The 22,411-nt window shown below is 42.5% G+C and overlaps 1 protein-coding gene across 2 annotated transcripts in view; it reads right to left on the bottom strand.

Annotated features, from left to right (window-relative positions):
* Window positions 1–9,186: 9,186 nt before the first annotated feature.
* Window positions 9,187–22,411, bottom strand: part of SLC4A8 (solute carrier family 4 member 8) — an 81,734-nt gene continuing 68,509 nt past the window's right edge. The window contains exons 22-25 of one of the 2 annotated variants that reach the window (XM_043965653.1): window positions 20,369–20,506; window positions 19,727–19,818; window positions 16,655–16,750; window positions 9,187–14,948 (exon numbers count right to left, since the gene is read on the bottom strand). In XM_043965653.1, coding sequence (XP_043821588.1) covers window positions 14,936–14,948; window positions 16,655–16,750; window positions 19,727–19,818; window positions 20,369–20,506 — 339 coding nt within the window. In that variant the 3' untranslated portion in view covers window positions 9,187–14,935. The remainder of the gene's footprint in view (window positions 14,949–16,654; window positions 16,751–19,726; window positions 19,819–20,368; window positions 20,507–22,411) is intronic. The other variant, XM_043965654.1, reaches the window with a different exon arrangement.

Genomic DNA, 22,411 nt, shown 5'->3' with positions numbered 1-22,411 from the left:
AATGAAAAGAGATACCTGTAGGTTACCTAACATTGAACAAAAAGAAGTTTCCGGAGCAGTGGCAGCCAGAATACAGGTGGACACAGCTCCCTTCCCCTCCGCATTGGCTGTAGTGGAGCACTTGCTCTGACTCACCTAATCAGACTTAGTTGTTGACTAACAAGCTATTGAGGAGTCTGTCAAGCCTGAGAAATGCCTACCTACTCTTGTGGAACACCCTGTTAAAATAACTTGTTGGAGCCTATAATTATTTTTTTTTATTTATTTATTGCGGGGCAATGAGGGTTAAGTGAGTTGCTCAGGGTCATACAGCTAGTGTCAAGTGTCTGAGGCTGAATTTGAACTCAGATCCTCCTGAATCCAGGGCCGGTGCTTTATCCACTACGCCACCTAACTGCCCTAGATTTTTTTTTAAGTTATGAATACAACCACAGTTAGGAAAATCCCTAACATTTAGTCAGAGGCGTGACTTTCTTAATTTTTAAAAAAATAATAAATATTTTTATTTAAAGTTGTGAGTTCCAAACTCTATCCCTCCTTTCCTCCCTCCCCATTCCCCTCCCTGAGGCAGTAAGCAATCAGAACTAGGTTATACATATGCAATTATGTAAAACATTGCCATATTAGTAATTTTGTATAAGAAAACTTGAATAAAAGAAAAAAAGAAAGTGAAAAATAGCATGCTTCAGTCTGTATTAAATCAATATTGGTTCTTTCTTTGGAGGTAGATAGTATGCTTCATCATTAGTCCTTTGGGATTGTCTTGGGTCATTGTATGGCTGAGATTAATTAAGTCATTCACAGTTCTTCATCAGAATATTGTCACTTGTGCACAACATTCTCCTAGTTCTGCTCATTTCACCATACATCAGTTCATATAAGTCTTTCCAGGCCTTTCTGAAATCATCCTGCTTGTCATTTCTTTATAGCACAATAATATTTCATCACCATCATATGCCTCAACTTGTTTAGCCATTCCCCAATTGATGGGCATTCCTTTGATTTCCAATTCTTAGCCACTACAAAAAGAGCTGCTATAAATATTTTTGTACAAATAGGTCTTTTTCTCTTTTGGGAGATGTTTTTAGGATATAAACCTAGCAGTGGTATTGCTGGATCAAAGGGCATGCACAGTTCTATAGCCCTTTGGGCATGGTTCCAAATTGCTCTCCAGGATAGTCAAATCTTTTCACAACTCCACCAACAGTGGATTAGTGTCCCAGTTTTCCCATATCCCCTCCAATATCCAATATTTTCCATTTTTCTTACATTGGCCACTCTGATAGGTATGCGGTGATCCCTCAGAGTTGTTTTAATTTGCACCTCTCTGAGCATTTTTTCATACGACTATAGATAGCTTTGATTTCTTTGTTTGAAAACTACTTGTTCATATCCTTTGATCAATTGGGGAATGACTTATATTTTAATAAATTTAACTCAGTTCTCTATATATTTGAGAAATGTGGCCTTTATCAGAGATACTTTCTTAATTTAATTTATATCTGAAAAAAGAAAAAAAACTTAATTTCTATCTGGTTCTTTGTGGTTGAAGCAAGATTCAAGCTGACAAATATATAAGTAACGTAACATCAGATTACATTGTGGTGTCACTGATAGGCATAAGGAGGGGAAGTTGAAGAAAGGGCATATTTTTTCTCCTTAGAATTTCCCTCAGTCCTTGAGGAGGTAGGTACAACTTGTGGAAGCACTCTGAGTCTTCTGTTCTGAGATTCTTATATTGATGAAGGCCCTCTCTGATATCGCCCTTCTGTCACAGCTCAATCCTACCTTCTCTTTTTTCTTTCACTGACTGCCTCTGAATTGCTAGTTCTTTCTGGCTCAGCTCTGTTTCACTCTATTCCTTCCTCTTTATTTAGTTCTAACATAGCTACTACTTTTTTTTTTTTTTTTTTTTAGTGAGGCAATTGGGGTTAAGTGACTTGCCCAGGGCCACACAGCTAGTAAGTGTTAAGTGTCTGAGGCCGGATTTGAACTCAGGTACTCCTGAATCCAGGGCCGGTGCTCTATCCACTGCGCCATGTAGCTGCCCCCGCTACTACTTTTTATACAAGTTCCCTAGGATGTGACCAACTCTCTCCTGACAAAGGCTTTGATTGATTTGGGGAGGTGTACAGGCCTGGTTGATGTTTGGTCAAGAAGCATTTATTAAGTACTTACAACATGCAAGGCCTGGTCGATGTTTGGTCAAGAAGCATTTATTAAGTACTTACAACATGCAAGGCCTGGTCGATGTTTGGTCAAGAAGCATTTATTAAGTACTTACAACATGCAAGGCACTGTGCTAAGTGCTGAGAGGACAAATAAAAGCAGAAAAACAGTCCTTGTCCTCAAGCAGCTTACATTTTAATGGGATAAGACAACATATAAAAGGGAGTTAAAAAGTGGAACAGGGAGGGGAAAGAAGGTACCCAGAGTGGGGGCATGATAAAAAGAGTCCGGTGGAAATGAGTAAGCAGTTCACCCTGGATGAAAACATCTTTGGCCTGGGCTTCCTTCCTTAAATTGGAGGCTCTGGGAGGAATTAGTTTATCAGAATGTGAGCCCTCAGAGGCATGGGATACTTACAATATGAGACGTAGGGATCTTCCTGATGAAGCGGTTTCTTTTTTTTAATAAAAATTTTTATATGTGTGTGTATGTATGTATATATATATATATTTCAATCAGCAAAAATACACCTTCTTACCCTCTCACTCCAACCTCCCTTCCCCCACTGAGAATGAATAATAATAAAACATGTTATAAACACGTGAAGCAAAACAAATTTTTACATTGGTCACATCCCAAAACAAAAATGGAAATCTACTATCCAGGCCTTTTTAAAAAATCATGGTTTTGGGGGATTGTAATGATTCTTCTCTCTCTTTGACCTGTTTTCTACATCAGTTGTTTCTGTTATCTGTAAAATGTTATATTATATTTTCTCCTACTTTTTTCAATCTTCAGATTTTGTTCAAATAATTCTTGCTATGTGATGGAGTCACTGATTTCTCCTTAGTCTATTCTAGTTTTCAGAAAGTTCCTTTCTTGGGTAAGGTTTACCACTTTTCTCTTCTGAGCTAATTATTCTCCTTTCAATTCATTCCTGCAGAGGTTCTATTTCTTTTCTTTTTTAAACATCTCATCTATTGCTTGATTCCATGGAAGTATTCATGTAATCCTTGTGGAAAAACCATTTTCCCCCCTTTAAGCCACTGCTTGCAATTGTTATAGAGTTACTCTTTCTTGGGAGGAATCTCTAGATCTGGAACAGTTTTTTGTACTGATTGGTATTTACTCATCTCTCCAGCTTTCGTCCCTCAATTGGGGCTCTGTGCTAGAGCCAGGCTTCCCTACGTGCTGTACTTTTGGGTGGGGGTGGCTGGCACTACTTACTCTTATTTCAGATCCCCTGGGTTCTTGCTCTTGTTCCATCTCCCCTTGGATCTTTGAAGTTTAAGACTGCACATTCTTCAAACCCTCATAGTCATCTCAGCACAGATTATTAGGGTCCTCAGAGCCCCTGGACCTGGGTTGGTCAATTGTTCCTGTGGCTCCTGAGGCCCCTACTCTGGTACTTTCTCAGACCAAGATCCTTTTAGGTTATACATGTCCCATCAAAGATCATGCTGAGAAGTTACCTTGTCTTGCCACAGACTTTGCTGACAGGGCTTTCTCTACTCTTTCCCATGGGTTTCTGGCTGTAGTTTTGGGGGAAGAAGTCACTGCACTTTCTCACTGGATTTCTTGACTATTATATAGTCTGTATATATACAAACTGATGGGTTTTGGTGGAGGCAGCTGATGGCACAGTGGCTGGAGCAGAGGAGAGGTGGGGCCTCAAATGAAGAGGACCTGAGTTCAGCTCTGATTGCTGACACTAGCTTTGTGACCCTGGGCAAGTGTCTAATTGCTTCTGTTTCCTCATCTATAAAATGGAGATACTTCCAAGGGCTGTTGTTAAGGGAGATGATATTTGTAAAAGCCCTTAGCACAGTGCTTGGCACATATGTGCTTATGTCAGAGCTGGACAGAATGCACTTAGTCAGAATGCCATCTTGTATGAAAGCACCCTTATCCTTGTGCTGGGTTTTCTGTGTCTTAGGAGACCAGGAACCTCTATCAATGGTTTCAGCCTTACTTTCTTTGGCCAGCTAAGTCTCAAGGATGGTTGTATAGCTTTTATAGAGAAAACTAACCTAGACTCAACGACAGGGACTTTCCAGTTTTGATTCATGTTGCTCTAACTGCATTACTTACTTATTAACATAGCTATGTATAAACGTGTAATGAATGCGTGCATATATTCTACTGCAGTCAACACTGAATCATTTACATTCACAGGAAAGCGAGGGCTTGTAGTTACAAAGTTCTAAGAAGCAAAACCATGTTCTCATCAAATAATGAGAAAGGGGTACAGAAGTGCAGAGACTAGACATGATGGAAAGCATTGCAGCAGTTAAAATTTTGCCCCAGTCTCCCTGTTTTCCCTGGTGAATTGCCTCTCTCTGCCTGAACCATCAGCTCCAGGGATTCATCATTCAGTTCCAGGTAAGGGAAATAACCAGCTTTGCCTTGGAGACAGGTTTCCAGTTAAATACCCAGAGAGCACCTGAAAATAACGTGAAGAAATGCTAGCTTGGGATGGGGAGCAGCGGTGGGTTGGAACTGGTGTGTAGACAACTCTTTGGGGACTAGATCTCAGTTTCTTATACATCTATACCTGGTGATCACACCGTTAACCCTTCCCATCTTCTGGGTTTGCTGTGCAGAGAAAACGATTTTCACTGTTCTGAAAGTTCTTTGGAGACTATGAAGGATTATAATACAATGGAATGATACAAATATCTCTCTTCTTCTGACCCCAGAGAGGAGGCATATTTAGTGTAGTTTCTGGTTAGGCCACTAGGGGGACAGCATGAGAAAGGCCAAGACGCCTGGCACCGGAGTAAGGACAGCTAGCCAGAAGCACTCTTTACTAAAGCCCATCTCTGCTCAGGAGCACTGGAGAGCCGGCAGTCCCAGGAGCCTGTGGGCGAAAGAAATATGTTTTCCCCTCAGCTCACAACTGACCTCCTTGGCTTTAAGGCCCAACTAAAATCCCACCTTATACAGGATGCCTTCCCCAAAGCCCTCTTCATTCTGAATTCCCAGTGCTTTCCCTCTGTCCATTATTTCCTATTAATCCTATATTTAGCTTGCTTTGTCTATGCTTCTTTGCATGTTGTTCCCCCCATTAGATTGCAAACTCCTTGGGGGCAGGGATTCTGTTCTGCCTCTTCCTGTATCCCCAGAACTTAGCCCAGTGTGGGCAGAGTTCAGTTGTTTCCCTTGTGTCCAACTCTCTGTGACTGCTTTATAAATGCTTATCATTTACCGATTGAGATTTCCTCATGCCAATTTCACACACACACACACACACACACACACACACACACACAAGAAATCAATCTAGGGTATGAATACTCTTCAATGTATCACTGATGACCAATCTTCAATTGGCTTCAGCTCCCACCTCTAAATTCCACTGAGGCAGCCAGTGGCACAGCAGCTAAAAAGCTGGACCTGGAATCCGGAAGACCTGTGTTCCTATCTAGCCTCCAATAATTACCAGCTGCATGACTCTGGGCCAAGTCACTCAACTTCTGCTTGTCCCAGTTTTCCCATGGGGATTAAAAATAGCACCTACTTCATAAAGTGGTTGTGAGGATCAAATCAGCTATTTGTCAAATGCTTATTCCCTCCCTGTCCCTTTAAGAAATGGATTCCTCACCCTTAACCTGAACAGCTTCAATAACCTAGCAAGCTCATTTAGTGCATTTCATAACAATGAAAGGGATGAGCTGGCTGATTTGGTTGGCAACCAGGAGTGGGTGAAACAAGCATCTCTCTATCCCATGCTTTCCCCTAGATCAGAGGGGAAAACAAGGAGTGGTCAGCTGACTAAATGCCACCCCCCAACACCCCACTCCAGGGAAGAAATGGTAGAGAAGGGGCTGTAAAGGGAACCCAGGTTGTCATACCAATCACTGTCTGTTCATTTGACCTTGCATCTACTTAGCAACTGGTGTCCAGTCTCCTGCTTAGCTCTTGAACTCTTGACCACCTCCAATGTTGTACAGCCAGTAGCCGTTCCTCTGCTCCATGCCCGGGTATCCAGCTTGGAGTTCCCCACAAAGACTCTCCTTCTTGACCCTCTAGGCTCCTCTGTTGTGACCCCTTGACTTTTTCTCAGATGTCACGTTCCAAGTCAAGGCCACTTTAGGTATTCTGGATAAATGGGTGTCCCTCTGCATTCAAGCAGTTTTGGTGCCTCAAGTTGCCATGGTCAAGTCTCTGGGGAAGGGCAAGACTGGGTGATAGGAAACCAAACCAGAAGCAGTTGAGTGTCAGATTAACTTACCAGAAGCTATGCATGGAAGTTGTCTGTGTAGTTTTTTGCCTAACGACTCTGAGACATTGCCCCTGAAGCTTATGATGCACAACAAAGGTCATGTTTATATTGCAGTCTTCTGACCTTGTTTTCCTACAGGCAGTAAAGATTCTTTACCTGGGGGGGGGGCAGCTAGGTGACACAGCGGATAAAGCACCGGCCTTGGATTCAAGACAACCTGAGTTCAAATCCGACCTCAGACACTTGACACTTACTAGCTGTGTGACCCTGGGCAAGTCACTTAACCCTCATTCCCCCCCCCAAAAAAAAATTATCTTCCATTCATAGCATATATATCTCCCATAAATGTATCATTCATTTGCATTAGAATGCAAGAGAGCATGCATTTCTCTTTCTTTGAATCCCTAGCACTTAGCACCGGGCTTGGCGCACAGTGTTTAATAAATTCTCAGTTATGTAAAACATGTCTTCTCTCCATACCAGATTCAAAGATGGGCATAGACCTACAAATAAGACATAATGAACTTGAATCCAATAAAAATATATTCCCTTCCAAGGTCTGTCACTGACAAGCTCTGTTTTCGGGGGGGTGGGGGAGGGAGGGTGATCAGAGAGTTAGCAATTGTGATGCCAAAAATAAAGAGGGCCATTGCAACTTTTTAAAAAATACATAGAACAGAAGGAAGAGCAGATCAAGTTTTGAAAGTAACGTGTGGAATTTATTATATACTTTTTAAAAAAAGATAGAGATTCATGGTTCCATATACAATCTGTTATTTATGTTCAGCTGTGTATATGGAAATTTTGTGTGTGTTTAAATTCAGAATAATTTTTAAACTACCTAATCTTGGGTACATCGCTTGACTTTCCTGGGCCTCTGTTAAAGGGAAGGTTCGACTACTGCAAAACGAATGGCAAACAAATGAAGGTTGGATCATTGCTATAATGCTTTCTGGCTCTGAATCTTCTGGTCTGATGAGCTTTGGTGTCCTCTTTTGTAAAATGAAGATAGTGGTTGTGCTACCTACATTGTGGAATTATGGTGAAGAACAGATGGGGTAGTGAACATAAAGTACACTGTGAACCTCAAAGCACAATGTAAAAGTTGAGGATCTGAGTTCAAATCCCAACCCTGTTCCTTGCTACTTGTGTGATTTGGGGCCCATCACTTCATTGCTCTACACCTCATCTTTCCTCATAAATGCAATAATTGAAACCAAATGCTGCCTATGGGTGATAAACGTAACTTGACCTGGATCCCTGGCCCAATTTAATATGTATTATTGAGAGGATAGTTTATGAGTCCTGGAAAGGTGAATTTATTGGAGGTGGTGAGGTTGCACTGGGGCCTTGGAGAACACCCCCCCCCCGTGCCCACTTTCTGAGGAGCAATACTGTAGATCAATGGCCAGGGACTGGATTCTGTAACCTTGTCCCCTCCACATGCCCTTAGCAGTGGTCTCCAGCTCCAGTCAGAAAGATCCTTGAACCCTGCATGTTGACTTTGAAACCCACAAATTAATGCTATCTCTGTTCTATTGTTTATGTATTTTGTTAAATTATTTCCTGTTTACATTCTCATCTGCTTCTGGCCACACTCAGGAATGCAGGGCAAGAGTCTGGTACCTCTACTAAAGGCAAAGTTTAGAAGAAGCCGTTAAGGACGTGGTCATTACTCACCTGATGACCACAGATTCATCATAGAGTCTCGTTGGAGTTCCGTGTGCCCAAGAACTCACACATTGCCCTGGGCACATGGGGAACTCCCTTATACTGACCTAAAGATCTCCCCTAAGGGCTCAGAGATGCTGCCTGCTCCCCGTAGCCACACTCCCTTGGTCAGGAGTAGGAACTACCTGTCTCACTTTCTTTGTCTGGGGATGGCCATGTTCTGCGTGAGCCCAAAAACCAACGGTGAAAGGCAGGCTTCTCCCTACATTTAGGGGAGAGAAGTGGTGCATTCCTGAGAGCTGACTAGAGCAGCTACTTTCCCACCCCACATTTCTGGTCATGCTAACATAATGTGAGGTAGGTGACCAAAAGGTCTCCAGAGGACTGAAGCTCAAGGAATCCCAGAGAGAAAGTGTCTGTTCCTACAGGCCTGGGGCTCCCACACTCAAGTGGAGCTAAGAATTTGGGAAGCAGATTCTAGAATAGCTGAGGCCATGGTCTCTGTCAAACTAAACCCATCAGCTAGAAACCTAGAGACTGAGCTAACACCCCGTCCAGACTAGTCCAGCTGACTCTAAGAACAAGCTCTTTATTTGGGCAGCAGGAAACCAGAAGGCGGCATTAGTGAATCAAGTCCTTCCTGGTGGAAGAAAATAGGGTTCTGTTGTCCTGTGGTACCAGAGCCCCAGTCAATTAGGAAGTCCCTGATGAAATTAGCTTCCCTTCCTCTGAATTTCCTAGCCCCTCCTCTTTCAACCCTTTATTTAGACCAGAATCCTGTGCTTGTTAGGCATTCTAGGTGTGATTGACCATTCCCCCTTCCCCCTTAAAATACCAGCCGTTCTCCTTGTCCTTTATTGATCATGTCACCTTCTTCTGTTCCCAAACACCAAAACCTGGGTAGCAGCCATGAATGAGGGCACTGGATTTGCCGTCAGGGGCCCTGGGCTTGAATTGCTGCCTTCTGGCAGTTACTCATTATGTGATCTTGGGCCAGCTACTAAATCTCTCTGGGTCTCAGGTTCCCTCTGTAATATGAAAGGGTTAAGTTAAACGACATGATCCCTTCCAACCCTGAATCTGTGACCATCTGGTCTCTGTCAAAGAACAGTAGCGGTGTGGCTGTTTACACAGACATTTATTTTTTACCTTTAGGAGCCGAGCACGATGGATGCCAAAAAGATACAATTGGGCTTGTTTCAGAATCACAAACACTGGCTCACACAGACACAGACTATGAGATGACACAGGGGTGGGAAACAGTGCCCATTTCTGACACAGACCCGGATGAGCACATTACAATGACACAGTTGTTCTCCATTTTATTTACACCATATGAGTGTGGAGAGGTTACATTTCATACAACAAAAAATATATTTTGAAATCTTGAAAACAAAAATATCTCTATTTCTACATGTAGCCAACTAGAAAGAACATAGAAAACAGGAAAAAATGTGCCAGCACCTTTATTTTTCCCTTCTTTAGTGAAGGATTGCTCTGCTCCTCACTTAAACATTATCGGCATGAAAGAACAGACATTTTGTCAGACAGACAGAGAAAACCCAATCTCAGAGAACTGAGCACAGAAGGAAGTGGGGGGGGGGTGGAATTTCGGCTCGTCTTCCAGAAAGAGCTCTTGCTCATTGCAGTTTGGCATTTCGGTTTCCAATGTTACCACGTGTGTGAGGAAACCATGAGTTGGCTTAAACTAAAAAATCTCTTCAGAGAGACCCAAGCCATGTTTGTTACCGCTGGTTTCCCAGGCATGTTTAAGTGGCATTTTTTTTCCTGAGGAAATGTGAGTGTTGTTGATTAGAAAGAGCTCTGTGTCCTCTGGAGCTGGGAGCGGAGTGGGATGAGGCAGGGGGGCAGTTTCCATTCTTTTTAGAATGGCCAGAAGCTAGACCAGTTGACTCCCTTTTAACTACCATCCCTAAAAGGGCTGTCCCCAGTTCTTGATGGCTCCCCAGATCACTTCACTTCTTTTAAATCCTAATGAGGTCATTACTTCAGACCTTGTTTGGTCTTCACCCTCCTGCCTAAAGAGTTAATAGAATCAAATTGTCCACTTTGTGTTAATATGAGGGAATCAAGTGGCACAGAATCATAAAAAGATAATAAAAAATCATTTAATTTTGGAATGTTTTTGTTTTTATATTTGACAAATTCACCACACCACACCAAATAATGAAGCTTTATTGTTATGACCTCCTTCTAGCAGAGCTGCAAAGCCACTGAGCTTTGCTATCCAACCCCCTTTCCCCTCCCCCTTTCATGTTCAACTTCTCCCTGCTCTCCCTCTATCCCCATTGGTGATGGGTGGTATCATCCACGCTGGCATTCTGGATCCAAAGTAGGACTAAGAAATACTGCCTCTCTTTTGTTAATTTTGGGGCCCCTTTGGCTCACACTTTCCTTGGCATAGAAATCATTTAAGGACCTATGATGCCCATGAGAGAATGAGGAAAGGCTGAAGGGAAATGAGGCTACCAAACCCCTCCACTGCCACCACCACAAAAAAAAAAGAGGTAAACTTAGAACAGCTAAAAGAGTAGACATCTGACTCGTGTTCCAAGGAATGTTCTACTACACAGGAGGCCTGAGAGACTTAAACCAAAATAAAGTTGTAGAGAACTGAGACTTTGGTGAGGCTTACTGAATACCTGGCTGAGTTGGAATCTTGAGACGCTGAATGACTCGAAACATCTAACACAGACAACCATTTAAAAGCCCAAGAGAAGTTACTGACATCCACGGTCAGCTAAGGGAGGAACATGAGAAGCACAGAAATCCGTTAAGTGTCTCATGGCCAGTGAGAAAGGCCAGGAACCTCCTGCCTCCAGAAAGACCTGAAAGACTGACAGAAAACACATGGGTAAACCAATAAAGAAGCTACTGAGAAGCTTGGAAAAGCTTAGTAGTCGTAGATGTATAAGCCCTAAGAATTGTCTCAGCTGGCCAGGCAGGGACCCTGAAGGATCCCTCAGACCAAAGATCCCATCAAGGCTATGAACATGCCCTGTTGCAGGGGTATGGCTTGGAATGACAATAGTTGTTTCAAGGTTAGTAGAGGGAATAAAGGACGGTCTCCAGAATTTTGGGTGGACCCCTGGGGATAAATTTGTGAGAGAACAAGGATGGGCAGGTAGGCATGGATTTTGATTTTGATCAGTATCATTGGAGAGAATGTCCAAATTTGGTAAGATCAAAGATCCTTTTGAGTATCTGAGAAAGGGAATCCAAACAATCTTTTGTGGGGCATGTTGCTCACTTTTTATCTCACAGTCCCCCAAAAAACAAAGTTCTAGAAACAATTTGAGCTAATATGGGGTAGAAACTCCTTTTCTTCTGGTAAAAACATGTTATTGGAGAGTGGTGATGTTATCCAACTACAAGTATTATACATACATATGACTATCACCTGAACCCCCAATCTTGCCATCTTCTCCAGAACCTCAGCCAAAGAGGCAAGAAATGTTTCCCCTACTACTGGCATTGCATTTGGTCCTACTTTCTTCAATCACTGATTCATTTTGTTCATTTATTCGTCCAGACAACAAGCATTCTATGTTTGTTATATATTCTATTCCAATCCCAGCAGTGCCTGCTTTGGTGCAGGCAAGCCTACTGTATAAGGCTGTATAAGGGGAGAGAATTCAGATGCAGCCCCTCAAGAAGTTCAAGAGTGGTTGGACCTCCTTCCTTCTTGCCATTCTCTCACCAACCTGTCACATCCAATTCATGCCTGAAATTTCTCCTTTCCAGTGTTCCCAGCCACTTAGAAAATGACTGCTTCTTTGGTCTCACTGTTCTAGGAATGGTTGGCTACTTCCCTAAGTCACCCCTCACCCCCAAAATATGTGCTTGCCCTGAATACGTGTTCACTTTTATTATCTGTTTGTGGGTCTGTCCAGAAATGCTACTGCTTCTGTTTGTCCTAAATGTATTCTTCTAGAGTAATCTGAAATTAGAAACCCCTACACAGAGAGAAAAGTCATATTTTCTAAATCTTATTTTAAAAAGATCTAGGTTAATTGTTGACTATCATAAAATACTTAAGGAAGGTTTTTTGTTGTTTTTAAATGGTGGTGATGATGGTCTTATAGACACATTCTCCTTCTTAGTGTATATCCATACTCTCTTTTTCTTCCTTCTTCCTGAACTATTTTCTTCCCTTTTCTCCCCCTCTGCAGCCCAACGATAAGGTGATCTTATACCACCACTTCCACCAACCTGAGTTGGAAAGAAGCTATGTTTGGGACTAATCGTGGTGAGGATAAGAAAGAGGAGGTTGTGGGATCTGGCTCAGTAAATACCTATGTGTCTTGCAGTCGTACTAGACAAAGTTAAGCAGAGACATGTTTCTTAGCCTCGAGTAGCTTAGAGTCTAAAAGAAGATAGATTATTAATGCCTTAAAAGAGGCATTTCTCTAAGTGATTTAGCTTTTTGTATTTGCTGAGTGCTTTTCTCCTGATATGTTCAATCCTGTGGCACTGACAAGAGGTTAAGGGAGCAGAAGAGATCAGAATAGTAGGACACTTTAAAAGGATAGATGAGAAAAAGGTGCGCCAATTTCTTCCCCCTCCCAAAAGTTCATCAATCTTGTTCTTGCCCCTGCCCCCAAATCAAATCAGGAACAGAGAAAAAATTAACCTTATATTTTCAAGCAATACCTTTGGGGGCTTCTGGACTCTCAAATATTTTTTTTAATTTGGGTGTAGTTGAGGTGAAGCATTTACTTCAGCACTCACTGCATAAAGATCTCTGAGTTGACTGGGACCAGCTTCTTTTGGAAAGCTCACTCATCAGAGCAATAAGTCAGTGAATATTAGTGCAAGATAGATTTTCAAAGTAGCTTCTGAATGAGTTGAAGTTACTTGAATTTGACTATCAAGCCGGGTGCCGGCTCACTGGAGGACCTGATGATGTGAACCAGACATTTGTTGATAGAGAGATCTAGCATTTCCCCACTTTTATTTACTTTCAAGAAGATGCTTTGGTCAAGGGCGAGTTCCTTTTGTCCATGGAGAAGGTGAAGGGGATTGTAGCAGAAAGAGAAGGGGGGTAGAGGGAGGGAGGGAGAAGCTGGTGGAAGGAAGAATGAAGGCTAAAGGGAAAGCCAGGTACATGGGGGAAAGCAACATCCTGCTTCACCTGAGAAAGCCACGGAGGCCAGGGGGAGCCTGCTCCCTCCATTGGCCTCTTCTGGACCATTAAAGATGTCCATTTCCCATCCATCCTCCACCCCCACCACACAAAGCCCTTCAGTTCTAGAATACCCTGTGTATAATACAACCAAATTCTCTATAGATTGTTGGTGTGATTTTCATTTACTTCAATACATTTTGTGAGCAACTGATGATTGATTCCAAAAGCATTCGAATAAAAATAATTGATGTTGCTTTTGAACATAAAGAAGAGAGCAGACTAACTATAAATATTGATCTTAAATTAAATATTAAAATTCATCTCACCACTTTCAGCTTTTTTCCAATTATGTTTTTGTATCTGAGATGTGAAAGCCTGAATTTTGGTAAACTAGTGGAAATTCAAGATGATACCTAAACTAGTGACTGAAGGTATTTTCTGTCCATTGCCTACAGCTGTTTGCTACTAAGGCAGCTAGGGTGACTTACACAAACATTGAATCTCTCCAGAGGTGGCACCAGAATGTGCTCACACAAAGCAGTAATTAATGGAGAGCGGCAAGACACTGAAGTTCCCATAACAAGGTAGTAAAATGATTTTTGTAGACTCCCCAAACTTGGAGGAAGCTTGAGAGGTCACCTCTCCCTATCTATGGGAAGGATTATGCTTTAAGGTTTACAAAGAGCTTTCCCAAAAGATAATTACCTACCCTTTTCTTATAAATCTACCTCCCCCCAAAAAGAGAGAGAGATACAATATCAAATCTTATATCTAGAAAGTACGTCCTGATTTTAACTTAAGTCTCTTCTGCTGCACTTTAATCCCCCTCTCTCTCATTCTGTCCTCAGTGGAAAATGAGAAAAGCTGCCCATCATCATTTAAATAATCTCCCTTTATAATAATGAAGACAGTTACCAATTTCCCCCTCAGCCTTCTCTTCTCTATTATAAAGGACCTCAATCCCCCTTTACAGATTTTTACTTCCCAAGATTATCAACAACATGTGCCAGGGTGGCTATGGAGCTATGAATCTGCCACTTCCTTGCCCACTGTGATGGTGGGCAGCAGGTCAGAAGCCCAACCCCTGGAGGAGTCCCAGTAGAGCAGCCATCCCAAGCCTGACGCTCTGTTAAAAGATCCCTAGGCCAGAGAGTCGACCTGCTCACTGTCCAAAGAGGAAACTTCGTACAATGCCCCACCCCCATCCTTTTTACTCTGCCCGTCATCTTGGTCCAGCATGGCAGAAGAGGCTGCAGTCAGAGGCCTCTTCACTTCCACCCTTTCCTGGCCCTAGGAAGGACTGGCTGGTGGGACTCTTCTGCAGCTGAGGAGGAGATTCGTGGTCTTCAACTGGTCAGCAGTAAAAGAATTCCAGAAGAAGTGTCCAAAAATGGAATGTTTGACGGTAGGCGATGGCAACTGCTCGGAGATCAGTGCAGCAGGAGGAGGAGGAAGAGGAGATCACCAAGATGCTTTCTTCTGCTTCCTTCCAAGCTCACACCTGGGACCGGCTGCTGGTGTGAGGATGGTTGAATGCCCTCTAACGCGCACTGAGAATAACTGAACACTTCTGTGTGGCTTTAATATGATTCCAGTTATCTGAATGAAGAAGGGGCCAGGATGAGTCTTTCTTCATTTCTAAGAAACTTGCTACCTTCTCTGTCTCCTGGCACTTCCCTGAGATACCTCCCAGGCCATCTCTTCCATCCCAGCAAAGACTCTTAGTTGAAAAGACTGAATAAAAGTAATACCATTAGCCAAAAAAGGGAACACATGATTCATTCCTGCTTTTAACACAATACTTTAAAGATGTCACCAACAGTTTGTATCCTGCTATATTTTAAGTTCATTTTACAAGGAGACTAGTTCTTGGCTAAAAATAACTGTGTGCGTTAAACAGTTCAACAGCTGTCTGGATTTTCCTCTGAAGGAAACCAAATTCTACATTTCACTCACATTCATTTTAACCCATTCAATGAAGAAATCATAACAGATCTTTGGGACTTTTCACACTTTATCCTCAGAACGATGCGATTTGGTAGGCAAGGGATTTTTATCGTTATTGTACCAAGCTGTAGAGAAGCTAAGCGATTTGTCCAAAACTACAGAAGTCCTATGGGGTGAAGATGGAATTAGAAGCCAGGTCATCTGACAAACCCAGGTTATTTCCATTAGAGAATCGGGGTAGTGTCATGTAAAGAACTTTGAACTTGGACTAAGAAATCCTGGGGTCGAGTTCTCACTCTAAAATTTACTATCTGTATGACCTTGCGCAAATTACTTAACCGGAACCTCCATTTCTTCATCTGTAAAGGGGAAATAATAATATTTGCACTATTTATCTCACAGGACTGATGTAAGGATCAAATTGAAAATCATCATAGGATCATTGTTAGAGATCCTATCCTTGGAGATCCCCTGGCCCAATCCCTTATTTTTACATCCCATTACAACTCAACAAGCATCGGATTAAGCATCTATCCAGGGCACTAGGGATATAAGAACAAAATGAAAAAACAATTTTTTCCCTTAAGAAGCTTACATTCTACTGGAGAAATAAGCCATGTAAAGAGATGAGGACACTGGCAGGTCAGTCTTTTTGATTTGCCCAAGAACACACAGGTAATAAGAATCAGGCCTGCAATTTGAACCCAAGTCCTTCAGCTCCAATGTGAAAGCACTTTGCTTATTATAAAGTATTATACAAATGTCAGCTATTATTATATCCATATGACTACCAGAATGTTAGAGACTTAAGTCTACACATACCAATTAAGCAGATAATAAAGCCCCCCAAGTACTTTGGCTTCAATTATCTGAGTTTTTTTTAAAAGTGGCTTTGGACTGAATTATCCCCCAGATCTAGGTGTCTAGACCTACCCTTCATATGAAAAAGCCTGAGCCCTTGAGCTTTCTTCACTGTCCTGGTTAACACTGAGCCATGCTAACTACAAACGAAATACATAGAATTTGGTTTCCATAGGAGGAAAAGATAAAAATCTAAAACTTAAAAATCCTCTGGTAGCAGTGCTTGTAGAGAGTCTCTTTATTAAGTATAAATTTAAAATTATACCTGTACTACCAAAAATATCCACTATTTCAGGCAGTTAAGTGGATTCTGTAATTGTAGCATTGCAACAGAGTCACAAACAGATTTTGACATGGAAATCAGACAAAGAGTTATCAAAATCCCAGTGGGTAAAATGGCCTTGAATCTCAAAATAAATTAACACAGAATTTGGGAGTGTGTGAGTGGGAAGCCCAGAAATTAACCTGTCTGTAAAAGCATTGAGTGCTCTGGTACTGTGGGCAGCACCAGGAGGTGCCAGCAGCTAAGACATTGTTCTCCAAAGCAAAGAAGTCTTTTGCCTATGTTACGACTGCAATGAAGACAAAACCAACCAGATCAGGAATAAGTGAATAAATTAAGTTCCTTTTACCTCTTTTCCTTGGCACTTCCTGTGTTCATGCTAAGAGCTTTCCAGACAGTAGTTTTAGGCATTTCATCAGAAATATTAATCTCAGAAGGGTCACATCTGCAACCAACAATTAGGACAATGATTGCTTAGTCCACAAATGAGCAATTATTATCTGTCTGTGGCAAAACCCTCAGAGGGGAAAAGACTAACATATCTCTGAAAAGTCTAGAGGCCTGATAAGGACGTAACATTTTAAACTCAATTAGCACATTTTCTTCCTTGATCTAAATGCATTTTGCTAATATCATGTCCCTTGTTCACCACCAAGCATCTAGAAGTTTATTTCATAGACGGAGTAAAAAGTAGAAGTTCCCTGTAACAAGAAGGGGTCTTAGGCAGTATCAGAACGAGAGCCTGGAAGGCTGGGAGATCACACTCCCCCCACACAGCTTCAGTTCTCAGGAGTCAAGAGAGATCTAGAGTTTTGTGGCTCCTTCAAACAAGACAAACTCCCATGAAGGCAGACTACTAAATAGAGGTTCTAGGATGATTCTACATCTTCCCTCGGGCAGCTAAATGAAACTGAGGGATTGATTCCCACTTAACCACTAAACGTTTCAAATCCTAGGTGACTCCATCAAAGTTTCACAAAACTTATAGTAGATATGTTAAGTTCCTTGAAGTCATGAGACTGTATAATTTTTGTATCTCCAGCAATCAGCACAATGCCTAGGAGGTGCCGAATAAATGTTGGCTGAATTTAATTTCTCATGCTTCTCCAGTAATTTCATCAAATACTAGTCATCAAATACTGTTTTTCGTTGTTGTTGCTGTTGTTTGTTTGTTTGTTTTGCGGGGCAATGAGGGTTAAGTGATTTGCTCAGGGTCACACAGCCAGTAAGTGTCAAGTGCCTGAGGCCACATTTCAAGTCAGGCCCTCCTGAATCCAAGGCTGGTGCTTTATCCACTGTACCACCTAGCTACCCCCATTACTAGTGTGAGATTAAAATTGGAGAGATTAAAAATGGATATTAGATCATAAATCTTCCCTACTTAACCTTTCCCTTAATTTATCTCCCAGACTAGTAAATGGAAGAAGCTTCTGTGGCAACCACAATTTAGATTTTAAACATCACACTAGTCTACTATTTTTTTTTATTTTTTTTTTGCGGGGCAATGAGGATTAAGTGACTTGCCCAGGGTCACACAGCTAGTAAATGTCAAGTGTCTGAGGCCAGATTTGAACTCAGGTCCTCCTGAATCCAAGGCTGGTGCTTTATCCACTGCACCACCTAGCTGCCCCTACTAGTCTACTATTAAAGGCCCAGACATAGAATCAAGGAATATTAGTGCTGTAAGGAACCTCAGCAGTATAGCCCAACTTTTACCTGGGTGAGAATCCTCTCCATAGCACACCCAAGAAAAGATCAACCTCAACTAATGCCACATTGTGACACGGAAGCAGGAGTGTTGCTGGGGCCAGCTTGAACCAGCTTACATAAGCCAACTGTTAAATTTTCACTGAATGGACATGTGCACCTCAGAAGCTGACAAATGCTACAAAACAAACTTGATTTATTATTTTGTTGATAGTCTAGATTTAAGAAAGTAATTGATAAAATGTTAGTAATGCAGATCGAACTTAAAAGTGTGTCTTGCATATATTTTTTTCTCTAGAAAGCTGGTTATTAAACATTTACCAGCGCATTGCTACATGGAGGTGACCTGGATCTTCAAAAGCTATTCCAGCAGATAGGCAAGTCCTACCAAAGTGAATCAAAGCTTTTGATTCTGGGCACAGACATGGACTGGGTGTCTCTTGGCTAAGGACCAATCTAGCTAAGTTTGGAGAGGTTGTACCCAGAAGGCTGACCAAAAAGCTGTACTAAGATATAGGGGAGTGGCGACCTGCCCTGGTGGAGAAAGTACCCATAATGACGAAACCACAGACTTTCCAAGGTATAGAAGAAATGGGGTGGGGTATGAATCTGCCACTTCCTTTCCCATCATAGTGATGGGCAGTACACCAGAAACTGAAGCCCTGGAGGAGTTCCACTAGAGCAACATCCCTCTCCTAGGCCAGAGGACTGACTGACCTGCTCACCACCCAAAGCGAAAACCTTTTACAATGTCCCAACACCATCATTGTCCGACGTGGGCTCTTCCCTCCCATCTCTCCTGGACCATGACCCTCATTCAACTTCCTGCTTAATGTGGAAATCCCCTGATTAGGGGTCATCTACTCATTGAACACTTTGCATGACCAGGAAGTCATATGCTGACCCTTCCATAATCAGTGCAAATTGTTGGAAAGTCCTTCTTGATACTGTAATGGCCACCCCTACTTTTCTTCTCTATGGAGTCACACCAAGTAAATGTAATCTTTCTTCCTGATGACAGCCCTTTCCATATTTGAAGGTAAGCTATCATGTCCCCTTAAAGTCTTCTCTTCCCCAGATTCCTTCTTCCTTCTGCTCCTGGAAATGTGTCTGCTTGTGAGGGGTCCAAGTAGCACAAGAAATAAGATCTCTAACTAAAACATGGCTCATTTGGGCTTCCTATTACTAGCTAAGAGGAAAAGGTCTGGTGAAATTCCTGGAAGCTGAAACTAATGGCTGAAAACAGGGTTTAGGCTTCTCAGGACATTTCACACATCCAGGCGCTCTCTACACGTTTACCCCAGTGACCAAGACCACAGGATGTTCAGCCTTGGCTAAGTTCTAACTTCCCTCTTCCCCCTTTCAAAAGTGCTGATGGGGGCAGCTAGGTGGCGCAGTGGATAAAGCACCAGCCCTGGATTCAAGAGGACCTGAGTTCAAATCCAGCCTCAGACACTTAACACTTATTAGCTGTGTGACCCTGGGCAAGTCACTTAACCCCAATTGCCTCACCCAAAAAAAAAAAAATAGTGCTGATGATTCTGAGCATGGACATTGTCATACCAAGAAAGGAAAGGGGATTTTCAGTAGATGTGATTGAATTTTATACCAGCAAAAAAAAATTATACCAGCAGGCAGAGGGGTCTCAGTGATAAAACTGGCACTAGAAGGACCACCAAAGATTCCAATGCTTTATGCTTTAAAATAAACTCACCTGAAATTGTTATTCTTTCCAGGACTACTCAGTAACTTCCTGCTCTCCAAGGGAAATTTGTCTGGTCCCATTTCTAACATTTTCTCATCCTCCTGTGGGAAAAGGAGGTGTTATTGCTTCTTAGCAGTTCCCCATAACCATGGCCATTTCCCAACCAACACCTCATGGGAGAACCTTATAAAGTCCTGGCTTTGTGTTTCTATTCCTTTTGTGAGCCACTGGAGGGAACAGGCCAGGCTCTTTTCTATGCCCTTGGCCATGCATATGAATTGTGCTTATCAATTTCATCAAAATTTGATATCAACACTGAATCACTAACTTTGTGATTTAGCATTTATTCCCCACTCTAGACCATTGCTGTGCCTCGTACTATAAGAATCTGAAGAACAGGGACTGGGTCTATTCAGTTATAACCCTGTGCACATCTTTCATGTGTTATCTGATGACAACAGATTTTTTTCAGATCTGATTATAAAACTCTAAGATGACGGACAGGAAGGGACAGAAATCTTTAATCCAAATAACATCTCTGGGAGTTGGTCCTCTCCTGGGGCTTGCTTTGGGATTCCAGAGGTGAGGACTTCTCCTAGGGTCCTGTCTGCATTGGGAATTGCTGTGTCTGGTCGGCACAGTGATCATGACCTCTTCTTCCTTGGCCTTTTTTTTAGCGTCGTCTATCTTCTTCTTCTTGCTTTCAGGCATGAGATCATCTAGCCAGCTCAGTTCTCGTTTAGAGAAACAGAGATCCATGACCTTCCGGACAAAGACCAAGGCCAAAACCTACAGAAGAAAAGGGATATGGGTTAAAGGAGTCAATTTCCATCCCAGACGCTGCCTTTTGGTGGAGATAAAAAGCAAAATCTGTTTTACAGGGTACACTAAAATGAAACGGAATATTTTGACTTCCTTAATAGAGAAATATGATACATGAGAATGGCAAGGTGGGACTCACGTAGGGAGGGTTAGACAGCAAGATTAGAATGACCAGATGATGCTCACACTTATTCCTTATGGGTATCATAACAGGAATGGGAGAACTAGGTATAGCTGTAGAGAGACCTACTTCATGGTAGCATTAAGCTCTGGTGGCTGGACCTGACTATGCACAGTCTATTGGCATTTCAGGAAACAGAACCTAGTTTCTCTCCAAGTTCACTGACCACCTCCCCATCCAGTCCAAGATCAGCAGGCTTTCTCAAGGCAATGGCTATTGCTTTACCCAGACCCTCCATCATCTCACCTAATGAGACCCACGTGTAAGTGCAGGTTTGTGACCCAAAATAGCACCCTGAGGAAAGTCACAAAGCCCAGATCTATAAGCTCAAAGGGAATGGAAAGGAAGATGTTATGGGCCCAGGCCACCCCAGAAGTTTTCTGGGGTACATCAAAGAACCTTCTCCTTGAGAAACTAAACCAAAGGACAGACACACCTAAAGAGATAAGTGGAACCAGGTTAGACTGAGCTAGCTCCGGGACCACCATCCTTCATTCCAGTCTCCCTCACCCCTAGGGAGATAAGATTGGGTGTGGCTGCTGCCTTTGTGGTGGGAGGAGGAGAGAGATGGCTTGAGAGATTCTCAGCCACCCCTCACCCAACTCCCCCAGCAACCACCAGTGGGGGATGGTCCTCCCTCAAAAGGGTAACTTTCCACAGTCAGATGATCACCTCATCAGACCACCATCAGACCTCTATAAAAGTATCTGCCTGTCTCCTGCTCAAGGAAATTGGTATCTCAGAGCCATGCTCTGTGCCATGCCTTCTCCCCATGTGAAGAAGTCCAAGGATTTCTCTCTTGGTTTCCTTTTTTGCGGGGCAATGGGGCTTAAGTGACTTGCCCAGGGTCACACAGCTAGTAAGTGTCAAGTGTCTGAGGCTGGATTTGAACTCAGGTCCTCCTGAATCCAGGGCTGGTGCTTTACCCACTGTGCCACCTAGCCGCCCCCTTGGTTTCCTTTTCCCAGCCCCTAAATAAACTATTATCTTATTCTATTGGATTTGTGTGCAAGAAGGTATAATTCTTTAAAGAGGAATTAATTCCTAAGGACCCTTACCCCAAACCCCTTACCCTATTTCCCCAAGACAGAAGAGAAACCAGGAAAGGAGAAAGGAAACCAGTAAAAATATAAAATGCTATTCTTGGGTAGGGGAAACAGAGGGATGGGGGGGAGGGGAAGAAACTTACTGAATCATTACATTTTTGAGGTGAAAGACTTTAAATGGCATCAAAGCTAATCTTCTCAATTTATGAACGAGGAAACTGAAGCCTAGGCAGGTAAATGGCCTGGCTAAGGTTGTACAGTGAAGATGTTTCCTCGATATGAGTGTGAGGGGGGGCAGGATCACAGATTTTGAGTTAGAAGAGAACTCAGGGGGCCATCTAGTCCAACTCCCTTATTACACAGAAGAGGAAACTGATGATAAGACAAGTTAGGTGACTCGCCCAGGGTCACAAAACTAGTAAGGGTCAGAGATAGTATTTGGTTGTTCTTTTTTTGTTTTGGTTTGTTTTTTTTTGCGGGGCAATGGGGGTTAAGTGACTTGCCCAGGGTCACACACCTAGTAAGTGTCAAGTGTCTGAGGCTGGATTTGAACTCAGGTACTCCTGAATCCAGGGCCGGTGCTTTATCCACTGTGCCACCAAGCCGCCCCCAGAGGTAGTATTTGAACTCGGTTCTTTCTGGTTC

The sequence above is a fragment of the Dromiciops gliroides genome, chromosome 5 (assembly GCF_019393635.1).
Source record: "Dromiciops gliroides isolate mDroGli1 chromosome 5, mDroGli1.pri, whole genome shotgun sequence".
Classification (NCBI taxonomy): domain Eukaryota; kingdom Metazoa; phylum Chordata; class Mammalia; order Microbiotheria; family Microbiotheriidae; genus Dromiciops; species Dromiciops gliroides.
Note: the sequence above shows the minus strand (reverse complement) of the source record. Positions and strands in the feature narration are given on the sequence as shown.